Source organism: Microtus ochrogaster, unplaced genomic scaffold, assembly GCF_000317375.1.
Source record: "Microtus ochrogaster isolate Prairie Vole_2 unplaced genomic scaffold, MicOch1.0 UNK3, whole genome shotgun sequence".
NCBI lineage: Eukaryota > Metazoa > Chordata > Mammalia > Rodentia > Cricetidae > Microtus > Microtus ochrogaster.
In genome coordinates, this window is record NW_004949101.1 from 17,552,702 (window position 1) to 17,566,965 (window position 14,264).

Genomic DNA, 14,264 nt, shown 5'->3' on the forward strand with positions numbered 1-14,264 from the left:
CTGCAGGCTGTGCAGAGGGGGTTTAGATCCGCTGAGGTGTCTGGAGAACTGCCTGCAGGCTGTGCAGTGTGCTCAGGTCTCCAGCTTTAGTGAGCTCTCACCCACGCTGGGGTGGGCTTCAGTGATGCAGCTGCCTTTGGGTCACTTCTGTTGCTCTAAGTAACCTCACTAGCATCTCCTGCAAGTAACATAAAACTCATTGGTTGGATTTGGAGGTGTGTGCACTCTGGTCTGTCCTGAGCTCCGTATCTGGGGTGAGTGGATGTGTGTGCGCTGCATCTCCCCAGGAAAAGTCTGGTCACACAACGTAATCACAACTTTAAAGACAGCAGATATCTATGAAGTTCCAGGATGTACAGGGTCTGTTCTATTCATCTTGGACCTTCCAAGATGATTAAGAAATGCCTGCTTGACCCCTCTGGTGCCTACAATCCTTTCCCCTTCTCTTCTGCAGGGTTTTCATCAGTTGCTGGATGAAGCCTCTCTGATGACAATTGGGCTAGGCACTAATCTATGAGTAGAGGGGAGCGGGAGAGGGAAGGGATTGGGAGGAGAGGAGGGAGGGAAAACTGAATGGGATGTAAAATAAATAAAAAATAAACATTAAAAACAATGCCTACTTAATGGACATTTGAGTGTTCAGGACTGTTTTCAAAATGGAAAGATCAAGGAAGGCACACCAAAGAACTGAGAACAAGGCACCTTTTCATAGAGCGTAGCTACTCACAATGCCCACGGCTGTCTCCCAGCAGGAACCCCTGGGCACATCTGCAGGGTGTGGTGGTGGCCGGGGCACACTTTCATTCCCACCTGAGGAGTTGTAATAGTTAAACAGGGTCCAATGAGTGATGTTCTTGATTTTCTCCTCATTAGAAAGCTGGAAGAAACATGGTGATGGGAAGTTGAGAGGAGCCATGCGTAGTTCAGCTGTTTCCATGGGAACAAGTAAAACTAGCTCCAAGCCTGCCGTTTGGTTTCTCCCTTCGCACTGGACTATCTTTTAAGAAATGAACTTCTCAGGCTTTCAATCCACCAAGGGAAGGTGCAATGGGCTGAAACCCCTGGACCTTTCCCACAAAGTTTTCTCCCTAACTAGCGTCCATCAGTCCGTCCACCCATCCGTCCATTTCTCCCTGTTAGCATCCACCAATCCTCTCACGCATTTATCCACTCAGTAGTCTTGAAAAGAGTTTATTCAGGGTCTAGTCTGTACATACAAGTGAGTAGTGACACGTGAGTGGCCAAGAGAGCTTTCTCTCGGGTAGTTCATGGTCTAGTGTGTAATAGAGATGACCAACTAGGAAACAAAGTGGTTTGAGCTGTGAACATTTTCTCTGGGGACCGAGGAGTACCCACGTCAGATAACAGGGAGCACAGAGGACTTCTTCAAGGCCGTGACACCTGGAAATAGTCAACTAGTCTTGGAGAAAAGCAAGTGGTAACTGTACCCCAGAGTAAAATGTGAGACCCAGAAAGGTGGGAACACTTTCTGGGGGAAGGAGGGAAGCCAGAGAGGGGAGAAGGGCTATGGACCAGTGCCAGGTGCTTGCGTTGCTAGAACCTTCTAAAAAGTTCCTTTACCTCAGGGGATGAGCGAGCAGACTCATCGGTCCCTCCACTGTCTCCGTTCCTTTTCTTTTTCTCTTTCCTCCAGTCATCCTACGGTTTCCTATGCTTCCTCCAGTATCTGCTGCGACTCCCCAAGCTGAGGATCTGAGGTCCTCCTGTGCTCTGACACACTTCCTTGGACTTGTTCCCACTGAAACATATTTCCCGGCATACTGTATTGAATGAGTCTGCCTCCTGACCCTGAGCATGAAGCCATTTGGGACAGGACTGTGTCTCATTCCCTGCTGTACCCAAGGACTAAACATGTCTGACATGCACTGATGAGCAGTTTGGTCAACCATGACATACCGCATCAGTGGGCAAGTACTTGGTTATTGACTAGCTATGACAGACGTGAAGCATATAAAATATTAAGAGTTCTGAATGATACAGACATGATGTGGAAAAAGACAGCCTAGGAAAAAAGCAGGAAAGAACTGGAGCAATTGTTTGCAGCTGAGGCCTTTGCATTATGGGTTCTAGAGATATCTCTGTTTACTATTCCTTCCTAAACTGCTAACATTTATTTAATTAATAGAAATGACGCTCGGTGAAGTTACTCTATTATAAAAGGGAATACAGGGGACAGCAGGCACTGTGGCACAGGTGGGCTTCACCTTAAGGTGGACGTCGTCCATGAGGGCCAGGAGAAACGTGTAGAGGTTTCCCAGGAAAAGAGCAAAGATGCGGCCGAGCTGCCACTTCAGCCCGGTGCGCGGGTGGTAATTCTCCAGGGCGGCAATGGTTTCAAAGAGAGGGGGACAGAACATCCCCAGCAGAGACATCACGATCTCCACCTGAAAACATCGAAAGGAGGGGAACTTTGAAGTAAAAGATAAATGAATAAAGAAGTTTAAAGTTGAGGGCTGGAGAGATGGCCCAGAGGTTAAGAGCATTGCCTGCTCTTCCAAAGGTCCTGAGTTCAATTCCCAGCAACCACATGGTGGCTCACAACCATTTGTAATGAGGTCTGGTCCCCTCTGCTGGCCTGTAGGCATACACACAGACAGAATGTTGTATACATAATAAATAAATAAATACCTAAAAAAAAGAAGTTAAAAGTTTTAGAAAAATGAATTTTAGATAGCCGTACTCAAAAAAGGATATAAGACAAAATTTTAAAATCATAATTTAATAACTCTAAATATAAAACAAAAATACAATTGCCTAAAATTTAAAAAAAATCAGAATGTATACACTATCTAGCTGAGACCCTCACCTAGAAAAACAAACTCCACGGTATATTTGAGTCAAGTTACTGAACGAGAAACAAAGCAGTCTTCCAGCAACAGGAATAAGGAAAATAAAATTAGAGTATCATCAGCCTTTAAAAGGTAATTACTTTATTTATTTTTTATACATTTGAGTGTTTTGCCTGCATGTATGTATGTGTATCCATGATGCCTTGTGCCTGCAGAGGCCAGAAGAAAGTGCTGGGTCTCCTGGAACTGGAGGTACAGATGCTTGTGAGCCCCCATGTAGTGCTGGAACCTAAATGTAGGTCTTCTTCAAAATTGCTGTCAATCACCAAGTCATCTCTCCACCCTGTAATAGTTACTTGTTTTGAGACAGGGTCTCACCATGTAGCCTGGCAGCCCTGGAACTCACTATGTAGACTAGGCTGTCCTCGGACTTTCAGAGATCCTCATGTCTCTGCCTCCTGAGTGCTGGGATTAAAGGAATGTGCTACCGCGCCTGGCTTAATTTTGCCTTTTAAAGCAAGGCCTGGGACTCGGACTGTCAGGGACTCTGCTGAGTCGTCAGACTTATGCTGACAGTGGAGAGATCCCAACACTTGCCCTCAGTCCCGGCTTTACTGGAATGGCCCATCTCACCTCGTTCCTTTCGTACCAGCTGGCGTTCTTCATTTTGGAGAATTCCTGCGACCGCTTCACCACAAAGTAAATGAGGTACCCACTTCCACACAGACAGCAGAGAACGAGAAAGTTGGCCAGGACACGGAGAAATCTTGTCAGGTGGATATTTTCCTCTTTGTTGCTCTCTTGTTCATCCACTATAGATTCCTTAGCGTGTAAGAAGGAGATATGAATAACGTCAGGCCAGGAACCCAGTTACCATGGTTGGGAATCCCTGAGAATACTTTTCTGTCTCTCAATAAATGATACAGAAGAGGTGATGTAATACCCTATAGAGGGTTATAGATATTTTTTATAAAAATATAACTTTACTGTTATTGTTATCTTGGGTTTGGTTATTTTGTAACAATGAAAGCTGAGATTTACTGTGTGCTAGACATGGCACCAAATATTTTCCATAAATTTTCTTTCTTTCTTCCTTTCTTTTTTCTTTCTTCCTTCCTTTTGTTGTTTTAAACCAATAGACCAAATAAATTCAAATTTGAAAATTAATTCATTTAAGTTTTTTTGTTATTCTATTATTTTTATGTGAATGCGCATTTTGCCTGCATGAATGTCTATGCCTGTCTGTCTGCCACAGGCCACATGTGTGCCTGTGGAGGCCAGAAGAGGGTTCAGATCCCTAGGTACTGGAGTCATAGACAGTTGTGAGCCACCATGTGTGTTAAGTGAATGAAACCCAGGTCCTCTGCAAGAGCAACCACTGCTCTTATCTGCTGAGCCATCTCTCCAGCCCCTCAGATTAAAATTTTAATCTTGAGCTCTCAAATACAGGAGTTGTCAAATATCCTATAAAATTTACATAGTGAACATTATTAGCCTGAAGTCCATGTTTCTATCTCACTACTCACCACTGCCATTATTGCATGAAAATAACCATAGGTAATATATAAGTAACTGTGCATGGTTTTGTATCAATAAAGGTTTATTTATAAAAGTATCTGACTATATTTTGCCAGTTACTGTTCTTGGGGTTTCTTAATACTGAGTGCTGGTTTTATTTGATTGTTTGGTGTCTCACATTTTTTTGGTAGGGAGACCTTATTGATAGACATTTATGCTTTGGATATTATTATAAATAGAATTTTAAAATCAGTTTAATTGTTTTTTGTTAGTATAAAATACAATTGATTTTTGTTTGCTGTTTGCGTCCTGCACTAGTAACTATGAAGACCTGTACAGTAAGGGGCAGACTAGGATAGAAGACATGGTCTCCTGAACTGAGTGCTTGGGACGAGACCTCTCTGCTAATCCCCAGTTACTGACTTCGCTCTGAGGTTTAGCTAACTCATCAGGCAGTTATGTTATGTTAGCTTGCAGAATCCTCACATCTATCCCGTTATGTGTAGGAGGCACAGAGGTCCTTGTGTTCACAGATAAGCATTAGGGAAGCCAAGAATGTAAAATACAAAGGGTTGTCTCTTCAAGGTCTTTTCTGACCAGACACTGGGAATGGAGATGGTTAATAGCCTGGAGGCCTTTGTGTTATCTGTACAATCAAGACCCCACTAGACCTCCTCTAGACCCTTAAGATGTCACATGTAGTCAGTCTATAGAACCCATCTTGGAAGCTGTCACATGTTCTTTACAAAGACTTTCAACAGAGAAACCCTGTCTCGAAAAACCAGAAAGCTGAGTCAGGAGGATCACAGGGTTTCTCTGTAGTTTTTAGCATGGCATGAGCATCTTTTTAGACGGTGTGTACTGATACAGCTCCTCTCACGGCTGATCTGGAGACCTCATTTCTGCTCATCCAGATGAGGAAAGCTTCCCAATGGCTGGGGGAACCCAGAGTTTCCTCAGGAAGGAGGGAAAGCAGCCCCAGGGTTGCTACCTTAAAGCTGGTGGTGATGGAGACATATTTGTTGTCGGCCGTCTCTGAGTTCCCAATGAGGTAGTCCCAGCTGGTGAACATCTTGAAGCTGAATGTGAAGTTGTCGCTCTCCCCCTCACTGGTGCTGCCTTGGGTGTTGCTGGCCATCCTGGAGGACACATGTCACTGATGTCACACCTGCCTCTTTTCTGCTACAACAGCCACCAGGATCCCTGGCCTAAGTCAGTCTTGGCCACAAGGAGAAGACGACACGCAATGGAGGGACAAGCCAGGGAGGACATTAGCTAGGACAATTTTGTTTACAGTTGAGAACTGTTCTCCCCAAATTCCCAGTTCCCTGCAAGCTCCCATGGTGTGTGTTGAAAAACGAGTCTGCGGGATCTAGAACACCTCACTATGTTTTCTGCCCTTGCTTTTGGTTTCTGGAGGTTTGACTCAGTTGTATATATGGTCAGAGAACTTGGGAACTCCATTCTCAAACAGAAACATGTCTTTCTAAGTCATCTAATTTTCTTGGTTAGAGGTATGCATTTTTCTGATCCAAAGCTCAGTAACTTGGGCTGGGATGTCTCCACTGTTAGGAGCACTTGTTGCTCTTGCAGAGGACCCAGGTTCTATCTATTCCCAGCACCTACCCGGCAGCTCACAACCGTCTGTAACTACAGGTCCAGGGGATCTGATGCCCTCTACTGACTTCCCTGGCACCACGTACACATGTGGTACACATACAGACATGTAGTCAAAAGTGCTTGTACACATAAAATAATAAGTGTTTTTAAAAACTCAGTAACTCTTGAGGATGCTGGCTGGAGGATCTGGGTGATATTTCCTTTAGCAAGTTTGCATGAAAGCACCCAGACCTTCCATGTTGGCCACCTGTTTCGATCTCCCTGACCCAGGAGCTCAGCCCTGTGGGAATCACAGAATTCCAGTTGTGGATTCCATCACAAAGTGTGGGGGTTTCTGCTCCTCCCTACCTCTGTCTTGCTGTTGACTATTTGGACTTGCTCTCTCACTGGGCCTAGGTAATTTTGGTTCATCACAGAAACATCCCACAGTCATGGACTGGACTAAGAATATGAATGAAGAGGAACAGCTAAAGCTGGGGGAGATGGGTTCGTTACTAAAGTGCTTGGTACAGGCAAGAGGACCCAAGTTTGGAAGAGCCAGGTATGATGGCACCTGTCTGCATCTCCAGTCTCCGGGGTCGGGGAGGTGGACACAGGTAGATCCCCAGAGCTCACTGACCAGACAACCTGAATGAACTGGTAAATTTCAGGTTCAAAAAATAAGATGGAGAGTAATTGAGGAAGACACTTATGTACATTTAAAAAAAAAAAGCACCAATGTATAAAGGCCAATCTTGACCACAGAGGTAGAGAGAGCTGGGACCAGAGAGGATGCCGTGGCTAACCACAGCCACACAAATTTTTTGGTATGGGTGTATTATTTGTTTCTTTATAAGTGACAGGGTTGGCATTTTTATTTACTTTTCCTTCTAAGGAGCCCTGGAGAGAAGAAACTGGCAGAAAACTTCCATCTTCTAAGATTCTACACTCCCTCTCACGCTACAGTGGCCCTTTGCTAGGATGGGTAATTGGATGGTTTATCTAGATGGGAATTCTAGAATTGTTCGCTGTCTTCGGGTCTTTGCATGTGTGCTTTTTCCACTCACATTTTACACTTCAAACTTTCAGCATAACTGGCTCTTCTCTGCCTCGTTTAAAGGAGTTTCATTCCATAAAGCTCATCCCCAGAGTTTCACATATTATCTGGCTTATCACTTATATTTCATAATCTGCATTTGCTTGGTAGGATCATGAATACTGATTGTATTAGATCTAGAATTGCCTAGGAGACAAGTCTGTGGACATGATAGTGAAGGGTTTTCTAGATTAGGGTAACAGAGTTGGGAGGACCCAACCGTCGGTGACACTGTTCCATAGACTAGGCTCCTGGATTGTATAAAAAGGAGAACGCTAAAGTGCAAGGGACTAGCGGTCATCGCTTTGCTTCCTAACTGTGGACACAATGTGACCAGATGCCCCAGACTCTTGTCGCCAGAACTCCTCTGCCATGATGGAGAACTCATATAAGCCTCTGGCCCTTAAGCTGCCGTTGTCAGTTACTGTGCCATAGCAGGACACCGGGAACTGCTAAGCTTGTAGAGCTGCCTGTTTGCTGCCTCTCAACAAAGTAATTCCCAAGAAAGTAAATACACGTAGAGGAATCGAGGAGCGTTATTTGAATGAAGAAAGATGGCAACCCACAAACAAGGGCTGGAGAGATGGCCTAGAGGTTAAGAGCACTGACTGCTCTTCTAGAGGTTCTGAGTTCAATTCCTGGCAACCACATGGTGGCTCACAACCATCTATAATGAGATCTGGTGCCATTTTCTGGCCTGCAGGCATTCATACATGCAGGCAGAATACTGTAAATATAATAAATAAATATTTTTTTAAGCCCTACAAACAAGACACTCATACTTACGATCTGATGACAATCATCAAGCTGTAGCCAAACACGCTGACCCCCACCATAAAGTAGGCCATGGGCAGCCTGTACCTCAGCCACCCGATGGTCCTCTGATTGTTGTAGTAGCCATAGAAGAGAGCAGAATATTTGATGTAGCCCTGTAGGAAAGACACGCAAAGTCTCTGGGTTTGTAATGTCAGGGGCGAGAGCGATCGCACACTTCCATTCTACCAGGGGTTTCTGTCTCGGAGTTTTAACACAAGTCTACAGAGAGGAAGAATCCTACATATTCAGTTCACAGTGTCTCCAGAGGCCATCCACAGTCCTTGTCTGTTCTTTCTTCATTCTTCCACTGCACGAGTGCATGGAGATTCAGGCAGGAGAGGAGACTGCATGTCTGTGTGTGAGCATGTGTGCCCAGAACACACACTCAAGAACACGCAAAACTCCAAGCTATTGTGTTCTATAGCCAAGTTCTTTTTTGGGAGTGGGGGTTGGGGAGGGTGCGGTTCAAGACAGGGTTTCTCTGTGTAATAGTCCTGGTTGTTCTGGAACTCACTTTATAGACCAGGCTGGTCTTGAACTCATAGAGATCTGCCTGCCTCTGCCTCCCGAGTGCTGGGATTAAAGTGTGTGCCAACACTGCCCAGTTCTTGTTTATTAAAGAAACGTATCCTTTTCCCACACAATACATCCTGCCAGCAGTCTCACCTCCCTTCACTCCTCCCAGTCCGCCCCCCGCCCGCCCTTTCCCCTAGAGCCATTGCTCCTCTGTTTCCCTTGAGAAAAGCAGGATTGATAAGATTTGGTAAAACTAGGCACACACCCTCATATCAAGGCTGGAAGAGGCAACCCAGTAGGAGGAAAAGGATCCCAAGAGCAGACAAAAGAGTCAGAGACAACCCCACTCTCACTGTTAGGAGCCCCACAAAATCCCAAAGGTAAACATTCACAGCACATGTGCAGAGGACCTAGTGCAGACCTGCGCAGGCGTGGCTGCTGCTTCAGTCTCTGGGAGCCCCCAAGAGACCTGCTCAGTTGTGTTCTGGCGTCAACCACTCTGGTGCCTACAATCCTTCCTTCCCTTCTTCTGAGGGGCTACCAGAACTCTGCAGCCAGGTTTTTTTTGGTACCCCCACCCCTGCTCGACCATAGCTAGGTTCTTAGTGTGCTAGAAATAGACAAGAGTTTGTAGAATTTTGTAACATTTAAAAATGACCTCAGACAGCTGTGCAACCCAGATTTTTGTTTTCTTTTAGTTTTTAACATTTTAAACGTTTTGTTTTAATTCTCAGTGTGTGCATGCATGCACGCACGTGTGTGTGCGTGTGCGTGCAGATGCACATGTGCCATGGCACACGTCAGAGGACAAACTATGGGAATCGGCTCTCTCCTTCTACCATGTGGGGGTTGTCAGCCTCACTGGCAAGCCCACCCGCCCTCAGAGCCCTCCCACCTATCTCCGTTTTCTTCTTTACTTTCACGTGTACTTGACTTTAGTATTTCAGTTTACTCAATACTAAAGCCAAGTACACGTGAAAGTAAATAAACTTATAAAATAAATTAGTTAGGCATGGTATTAATTTAGATTTTAGTACTTTTTATATTTCTTTACTGAAAACAGTATCAGGGATTGATGGTGAATGAGTTCTGTTTGGTTTTGGTAGGTAAGAGATTTCAACAGGGATTGCTGGGTAAGAAAAAAAGTAAAGAAAAGCCCTGGCAGCAATGTGGCCGGGCACCTTGGGAAATCACTCCGGTCGCCCCTCCATTTCTGAGGGGACTGATACTTGACCGAGAGGGACGGACACCGGCTCCATCGTCACAAAATGGAAGCGCATTGATACCAAGGTTTGTACCTCAAAATCCCAGAGGACGGAGAAGTCCATGGCTTTTTCTTTCTCAGCTCGAGGCACTGTCTTTCTGGGAATGCTTCCGTAGGGCATGCCCATCAGCACCTCACACGGGGACAGATGGCAGAGAGTAAGCAGACAAAGTGCGAAGCTAACCCCAAACGCGTTTGACAAATCCCAGTTTCTTCTATCGGATGACCCTCCCTCACACCCTTATGACAAAGATAAGAACCGGCTGAAACTTACAGATTGATTTAGGATGGATTGGCTTTAAAAAATTGTTTTTTATTTATGTGTGTGTGTGTGTGTGTGTGTGTGTGTGTGTGTGTGTGTCTGTGTGAGTTTAGGGGGCACCTGAGGAGGCCAGAAGAGGAGGCCGGATTCTCCGGAGCTGGAGTAGCAGGTGGTTATGAGGCACCTTGAGGTGACCCAACTCCAGTCCTGTGCAGTAGCAGTAGATGCTCAACAGCTGAGCCCTCCTTCCAGAAGCCAGGTTGGCTTTTGAAAAAAAGGAGATTCATTTTTTTTTCTTCCATACTGTCTTTCTGCTTATCATCTTATTTTCTCCATTAACTTTACAGTGCTCACCTTGGAAATCTCCCAGTCTGCTAATTTTTACTGGTTATGTTATAGATTTATTGTTCTTGTGTTGACATTTTTTGAGTGTATTATACATCAGATAGTAAGAGAGTGGAGATTGGTGGGCAATGTTTGTCTATTCAGCAACTGTATCCAGCTCCGTAGAGTCTTATTTAAAGTTGAGCATTTTTTGGTTGAATACATGGATCTAGGGGCCTCTGTGATGATATTACTTATAGACAAATTGTATTTTTATTAAAAAATACAAAATATTCAATTTTTTGATCTATTGGCTACAGTAAAAATTCCAAAAAATGTTGGCAGATACTAAATGTTGGCAGATGCTACTCTTAGTTTCTGCAGCATCAGTTTTGATATTTCACTACATAAAATTGCTTTTCTTGTTAATTTATAGGTTTCTGGTTTCACATCTATTCCTCCCTCCCCTCCCCACCCACCAGCCCTCTCTGAGTCTGGATTTGCAGTCCTGGCTGGCCTAGAACTTGCAATGACCCTCCTGCCTTTACCTCCCAGTACTGGTACTGCAGGCATGTGTCACCCAAGGTCTTCTGTTTCTATTTATCAGATTTCAATTTATACTGTTATTGGGAAATATATTACACATAAAGCAGCATACGTAATACATAGATACAGTCAGTCATAATGATTAAACTTCACTATTTTTTTAATCCAACTATTATTATAACTTTTAAGAACCCCACAGAATTGGGGCTGGGGAGATAGCTCAGTAGGTAAGAATCCTCGCTGTGCAAATGTGAGGGCCCAGCACACATGCAAAATGTTGAGTATAGTGGCAGATGCTATGACATCAGTGCTATGTGTATGTGTGTATGTGAGAGAGAGAAAGAGAGAGAGAGAGAGAGAGAGAGAGAGAGAGAGAGAGAGAGAGAGAGAGAGAAGAGTGAGGAGCAGACCGGAGAATCACTAGGCCTGCTGGCTACCTCCCTTACTCCGGGTTCAGAGAGAGAACCTGTTTCTGTTCCCCTGCTTGCTTGTTTAGTCAGGTTCTCACTCTAGCCCTGACTGGCCTGGGGCTTGCTTTGTAGACCAGGCTGGCTTTGAACTCATGGAGATCCTCCTGCCTCTGCCTTCCCAAGAACTGGGATTAAAGGTGTGCACCACTGTGTCCAGTTGACAGACTCTGTCTTACCCATGGCAAAGTGATATGGATCAGGAAATCTTATGTTTTCCTCTGGCCCCTGTCCATGTGCACAGGCACACACGTGCTCATATAATACACACGCTCCCTGACATACTACCTGAACAACAAGACCCTGAAAATCTCCAGAATTGTGCCCTGTTCCACTTCAACAGAGAGCTCATCTCCTAACTGCTTCCTTATTTGTCCTTGTCATTCACTTCCTTTTGTTTAGTTTTGACCGTTTCTCTCTTTTTCTTTCTCAGGGTAAAAAAAATAAATGAGATCTTAATTTTTTGACTCCTTTTAAGTACAGATGAAAGGCAGAAATGTGTTATCAGTATGTTAGGTCCATGCTTTGTACAGAACAACCAAGTGAACAACCAAGGCAACTGACATAAATACCGAATTCAGACGGAGCTGTGTATTGTGCAGCATGCTTAAAATTCAGGTGTCAGGAGGAATGAGGCAGAGGGATTGTGAGTTTGAGGACAGTCTGGGCTTTATTACAATACCTTATCTCAAAAGAAATTTAAAAAGAACGAGAGATTATAGCTAAATAGAAAAAGAGCATTTGGAAAGTGTAACTGAAGTTGCTGGCTGTAGTAAAGCCTCAACACTCTCTGAAGGCACAGGAAATTCTGTCCTTACCTCTGGGATGATGACTAGACCAAATATTAAGCCAAAAAGGACGAGGTTAACTCCATACATCCATCGGAGAAAGATGAAGTATGATGCCACCGAAGACCCAAAGTGACCTGGGGGAGAAAGGCGGCACAGTGAGATGTGTCGGCATGCCTGCAAAAGTGGTTTTCACACCAGACTGTCAAATAAACACCCGGAGCTCGATTTCCTTGTTCCAGCCAGATAACCTGAAACTCTGTGGGTAACTGAGCTATCCGAGCTCTCACATGAGAAAGTGAGGAATCTCGATTTGAATCTGGTTCCTACACTCATCCAATGCCCACTTTTCCCCCGGTTGCAGCAGAGTCTATGAAATAATCTAACCAGAAGGCCAAGTATACTCAGAATCTAAGCCTTGGGAGACTTTTCTGAGGAAACCAATTAAAAGACAGTGATGCTAAAATACTGACTTTCAATGTCCTTGATCTTCATCTCCCATGGAATACACTGAGTCTTGAAATTGTCAAAGTCCCTTTTAAACTTGATCCATTTCTGAAACGAAACAGATAAAACCTTCAGTTACCAACATGTTGACTTTAAACACCACGGGGCACAGTTGAGTCATGGGGGATGCTGAGGAAAGTGGGGTAGTGGTTTTGGTTGTGTGTGTGTTGTGTGTGCGTGTGTGTGTTTGTGTGCGTGTGTGTGCGTGTGTGTGTGTTTGTGTGTGTGTGTGTGTGTGTGTTGAAATGTTGAAGTAAGGGGCAGAGAGAAGGGAATGGGCTTGGATGCTAGGGGCAGGAAGCCTGGCAGCAGTAGGGAGGGTGCTGGGAGAAGCAGGGCAGAGGCAGTGGGGGTGTGTGGGGACAGAAACATTTGCAGAGCTAGGGCTATGGCTACAGCACAGTTCAAGTCTGTAGTGTGGAAGACAATTCAAATTCGGACATTTAGATATGAATTTTAAAAATCTGCCTACATTTTCTGGGCCCTCTGATACAACTCTCTCCATATTAAAACAAAAATTGAGGAAAAAGAAAGCTCACAACTCACTCACATTCATAGGGAGTCAAGAGCCCAGGTTTACTGGAAGAGTTGCTGAACTGTACAGAGAGATATTGGCCCAGGTTTGCTCATCCTTTTCCTGTTGAAATCACTGACTTTGCTGGGCAGAAGGGAGTTAGAAAAGAATTCCTCCTTCCCTTGGAGTGTTCCGGTTTGGAGCTTGAATTTCCCTCAAAAGCACATGTGCGCAAGGTTTGTTCCCAGAGAAGTGCTTCAGAGGGATGGTGGAAAACTTAAGTCGTGGAGCCTAGTGGGAGGTCTCTAGGTCACTGGGTGTCTTCCCAAACTGGACAGCGAGACCCTAGTCCTCTTTTCCCCCTCCCGTTGTTTTTTTCATATTCTGTCTCTTCCTCATCCCCTGTCTGAGACAGGGTCTTGTTATGGATCCCAGGCTTCCTGGAACTCAGGGTCCTTCTGCTTCAGTCTCCTGAGTGCTGGGGTTCTAGACATCATCACCACATCTGGCCTTCTTTCTCTCTCTGTATCCTGGACATGTGGTGTGCTGTGCTGCTTTGCTATGGGATTCATAGACCCAAAGTAGCAAGGTTACTCATAGGTTAGGAAACTGTAAGTGTGAGCCTAAATAATATCCGGCCCTCTTTCTGAGCTATCTCGGAATATGTTACAGTCACACACAAACACACACACACACACACGAGAACTAGATATAAAATTAATACGCAAATCTATACTTTCCCACATACCTTAATAACTAACTGTTATAGAAATAGAAAATTATACCATTTACAAAAGCAACTAGGATATAAGCTATGTAGAAATAAACTTAAAACATGGAAAAATCTATATGACAAATCATACTGAAAGATGCAAAACCTTGAGAAACATAGTATTCTGGATACAAAGAATACGTAGATCAAATCACACCAAGGATCTAAGATAATTTGCACTCACACATGTAACTTTAAGAACAGAACTCATCAATGTTGAGAGTGATGGTCCCTGAGGGGGGATGGGCAGGGTGGAACGAAGAGGGAAGTTAATTGGTGGGTCCTGGGTCAGACGTCTGCAGTGCCAGATGCCAGCGTTCTGTCTATCATAAAAGTCTACTAGAAGAGACTAGAAAGTTTTCACCATAAAGAAATGATATATGTTAGAGAAGAGGGATTTATTTAACCTGGTTAATTAATTTATTTAGTTTATATGATGTACAGTATACATGTATGTATATATAT

The 14,264-nt window shown here is 44.3% G+C and overlaps 1 protein-coding gene across 1 annotated transcript in view; it reads right to left on the reverse strand.

Moving 5' to 3' along the window:
• Tmc2 (transmembrane channel like 2) overlaps window positions 1–14,264 on the reverse strand; it is a 52,368-nt gene that overhangs the window by 20,943 nt on the left and 17,161 nt on the right. Inside the window, exons 5-12 of the mRNA XM_005365627.1 lie at window positions 12,480–12,561; window positions 12,037–12,143; window positions 9,654–9,752; window positions 7,810–7,952; window positions 5,320–5,467; window positions 3,444–3,632; window positions 2,226–2,405; window positions 728–877 (exon numbers count right to left, since the gene is read on the reverse strand). Of these exons, the coding sequence (XP_005365684.1) occupies window positions 728–877; window positions 2,226–2,405; window positions 3,444–3,632; window positions 5,320–5,467; window positions 7,810–7,952; window positions 9,654–9,752; window positions 12,037–12,143; window positions 12,480–12,561 (1,098 nt within the window). The remainder of the gene's footprint in view (window positions 1–727; window positions 878–2,225; window positions 2,406–3,443; window positions 3,633–5,319; window positions 5,468–7,809; window positions 7,953–9,653; window positions 9,753–12,036; window positions 12,144–12,479; window positions 12,562–14,264) is intronic.